At 41.6% G+C, this 3,810-nt stretch overlaps 1 protein-coding gene across 1 annotated transcript; it reads right to left on the bottom strand.

Moving 5' to 3' along the window:
- Nucleotides 1–444: 444 nt before the first annotated feature.
- Nucleotides 445–1,332, bottom strand: LOC149213658 (uncharacterized). The gene has a single exon (XM_089389101.1). The coding sequence runs from the start codon at nt 1,330–1,332 to the stop codon at nt 445–447; it is 888 nt and encodes a 295-aa protein (XP_089245227.1).
- Nucleotides 1,333–3,810: the final 2,478 nt, after the last annotated feature.

Raw genomic sequence — 3,810 nt, forward strand, 5'->3', positions numbered from 1 at the left:
TTTCTTATGAGGTTAAATTAAAATATGAAATAGAACAAATATAATTGAATAATATATATAAAATTTTAGTCTTACAAATTGGTCGCCTTCTACTTTAATTTAACAATAGGTATTTATTTTCCCACCAGGAAAAATCGTAATCTTTCATTTATATTTGAAAAATTACATATAGTAGATGCTGAGTAGCATATGCAGTTTGGCTTGTAGCCATGTTTGTGAAATAATTACATCTTTGGTTGGCACTATGACTCAAAAAGTGCTGATTGTTGGTCTCATACCACGCAGGGTAGTAGTCTGATAATTACTAGAAATGAAATAATTACAATGTAATTCGCCACACAGGGCGAGTGCATAAAAAGTTTGTGGATATCATGCAATGATATATACAATGTAGCTGTCACATGAAACTGTGTGTTCATAAATTTCAAAACAAAATTTTATAAACTAGGGCCTGTCTGCCCTATGATATGCCTGATCTATGTACGGCCGGTGATAATATTGGTACTGCTCAGCTCCATTCTGTTCTTGAATCAACCACTGGCCTCTGGGTAGTAGCGTGGCCGCCTTGGAAAGTCGATCAACGCATTGGTTATATTCCCTGTAAATGTGATGACATGAGATACTGTTAAATTGTGATTTGAACAATATCACTTCATCCAATATATGTCTAAGAGTATGTGCATGGCAGGCTGTGACATTGTTGAACCAGTTTATTATAATTTTTGAATCACCAAAAATCTGTAGGTTGATGCATTCGTGTCCCAATGAGAAATGCAATAGATGGCGGAGAGTGATGAGTTCAACAAAATTATTAGTGCCTCCTCCAAGTCCCAACTTGACACTGAATTTGTGATGTTCATTTAGATGCAAGGTAAAGCCACCTCCACATCCATGCTCTTGCGCTGCTCCATCAAAAAACGCCCAGGGAGTGGTTTTATCGATCAGAGCAGGGGCTGTAGGGCGACGCAGTGCTGATGATATGCTATCAGGTAATTCGTGATAGGCTGTAATGATTTTAGCAGTCATAACAGGCCCGTTTGCATTCCCATCATCAAATATGATTTTATTCCTTGTCAACCAGATGGACCAGCAAAACAACAGGGGAAGGTTTAGTAGTTTAGAACCTAGATTGATTGTGCACCAGTTTTTCCAAGCACTAGATATACAGTCCGCTTCCCATCTACCAGCTTGTAATGGGATTGAGATGGATTCCCAGAGATTTTTGGTAAAATCGCATTTCAAGAAAAGATGTTCCAAGGATTCAGAGTCCTGTTTACAGAGAACGCACCAGCTCGGACCATGGAAAGAGCGATGTGCTAAAAGATCCCCCATAGGGACTTTATTACTGAGCACACACTAGAAGAAAAGTCTGGTCCTCGGGGGAGCATTTAGCTTCCAAATCAAACGCCACCATGCTAGAGAGTTCTCTAGTTGTCTGTGTTCATTGATAGCAAGGTAACCCGCTTTTGGCGAGTATATACCATTTTCAGCCATGCTCCATCTAAGTTCATCAGGACCCTCCATAATTCGGATATGGGATTCTGTCAAAGCAGTTATGTAATCATGCCATTCATGGTGCCATTGAGGAGGTAAGTCAAGAGCTTCAGCAGATTTCCATCCTTGAGAGAGGATGGTAGTGTTGTCATGGTCAACAATGTGAGCAATGATAGATATGTCCCTCTGGTTTAATAGCAGAATTAGATCTCTCGGGAGACGGTAGCTGGCACCCCCACCTGCCCAAGGATCCATTCCAATGCGGACACTTGTACCATCGATTATCTGCCATACAAGGTGATTTCGAATGATCGGGAGGGAATGAATGAGAGCTTTCCAAACAGAGGAGATACCTGTGGTATTCCAGGAAGGTAGACACACCCAATCCATAATCTGCATGGGCCAGATATATTTGTGGAAGGAGACAATGGTCCAGAGGTTCTATCCCATGAGTAGGGTCCATCCCATTTTTGTAGCCAAAGCCTGTGCAAAATGGCTGAGATCTTTAAGGCCCCATCCACCCCATTTTCTAGGTAGTGCAATCTTTTTCCAACTCACCCAAGAAAAGATCCTTTTATCTTGATGACCATTCCAGAGGTATCTGTTGCATATTTGTTTTAGACAGGCCAGTATGTTCCTAGGAAGCCATGCTAGGGACATCCATAAAATTGGTGTGGCCTCCAACACAGATTTGATGAGGACCAATCTTCCTGCTTGGGATAATAAATGATGACTCCAATGAGTCAACCTTTTTTCCACCTTGATGACCAACCAGATTCAATCAGCGATTTTTTGACTCAAGGGCTTAATCCAAAAGCCCAGGTATTTGAAACCTTGATCCAGAGGAAGGATGTTATAAGGAAAGTGGTGCTGGGAAAATGAGACTCTTGTATGGTGGTATAGGCTAGGGTGATGGTGGATTTCCCCTGATTTGCTAGCATTCCCGTAGCCCTAGAGAAAAGAGAGAGTGCATTTGCAAAAGATGCAGAGTCTCTGATGTTGCCATTAAGGAAAATAAGGACACCATCCATGAATAATAGATGTGTGAGGTAGCACTGCTCAGATATTTTAAGCCTGAAAAGTCGACCATTTCTCTTTTCCTGGATAAGGATTCTGCTGATACCTTCCATGACAATAAGGAAGAGGAGGGGTGATAGGGGACAACCTTGTCTTAGACCCCTTTCAGCATGGAAAAAATGTGATGTAGATCCATTAATGAGAACACTGAAAGTGGTTGAGGTAATGCAGGACATGATCCAATTGATGAAGCTGTGGGGGAAGCCCAAGTGCATAAGAAGCATTTTGATGTAAAGCCAACTGACACGATCAAAAGCTTTGGCCAAATCAATTTTTAGTATGATGCCCTTAAGCTTCTTTGACCGAATGGAATGAATGGCTTCCTGAGCCATGCCTATGGCTTCATGTATCTGACGGTTCTCCAAGAAAGAAAATTGTTCAGGGGAAATATGCTGAGAGAGGATGGGACAGATCCTATTGGCAATGATTTTAGCTATGATCTTGTATAGACAATTGCAGAGAGAAATGGGCCTGAAATCGTTAAAGGATGAGGGGGAGTTTGACTTAGGGATGAGAGTAATGAATGTGGTGTTCATAGCATCATATAATCTTCCAGTAGTTCTGCATTCCTCAATCACTTGTAGCAAGTCATTCCCTAGTAATTCATAAAAAGCAAGGTAAAATTCGACTGTCCACCCATTCAGTCCAGGGCTTTTGTCCTTTTTGAACCATTTCAGGGTTCCTTCAAGTTCAGCTGAAGAGACAGGGGAGGTAAGATCTGCCTTCTTATCTTCATCAACGAAGCTCAAGAAATGGCCAGCCACTTGGATGATATCTGCTAAATTTGTCCCAGGAGGTGACTTGTAGAGATTTTGAAAGTGAGTGGTGCCCAACTGAGATAATTTGCTGAAGGTGTTAGCCACACCTCCCTCAGGTAAGGGAAGGTTCCAGATGGTATTAGAGACCTTTCTACCCTTAGCATAATTCTGAAAAAATTTAGTATTGTCATCCCCTGCTTTCAGCCACAGAGCTCTGCTCTTCAGACGCCAGGATTCTTCTCTCTCTTTTAGAATCTTCTCCCTGGACTTCTCAAGCTCGATGAGGTGAAGTTTATCTTGTATGGATACAAAACCCTTATTGCTGTCATCCAATAAACTTTTTCAGTTCAGATTCAATCTGTGTGAGAGCCTGATCCTCCCTCTGTGATTTTTCTCTTGCCCAGGTAGTAGATAATCTCTTCAACTGGGAGAGATTATGACAGAAACCCTCAGCTAAGGAACGATAACCCGAGATAGGGTT

Source organism: Pinus tabuliformis, chromosome 1_1 (assembly GCF_031772625.1).
Source record: "Pinus tabuliformis cultivar Carrire ecotype Pingquan chromosome 1_1, CPIR1, whole genome shotgun sequence".
Lineage (NCBI taxonomy): Eukaryota > Viridiplantae > Streptophyta > Pinopsida > Pinales > Pinaceae > Pinus > Pinus tabuliformis.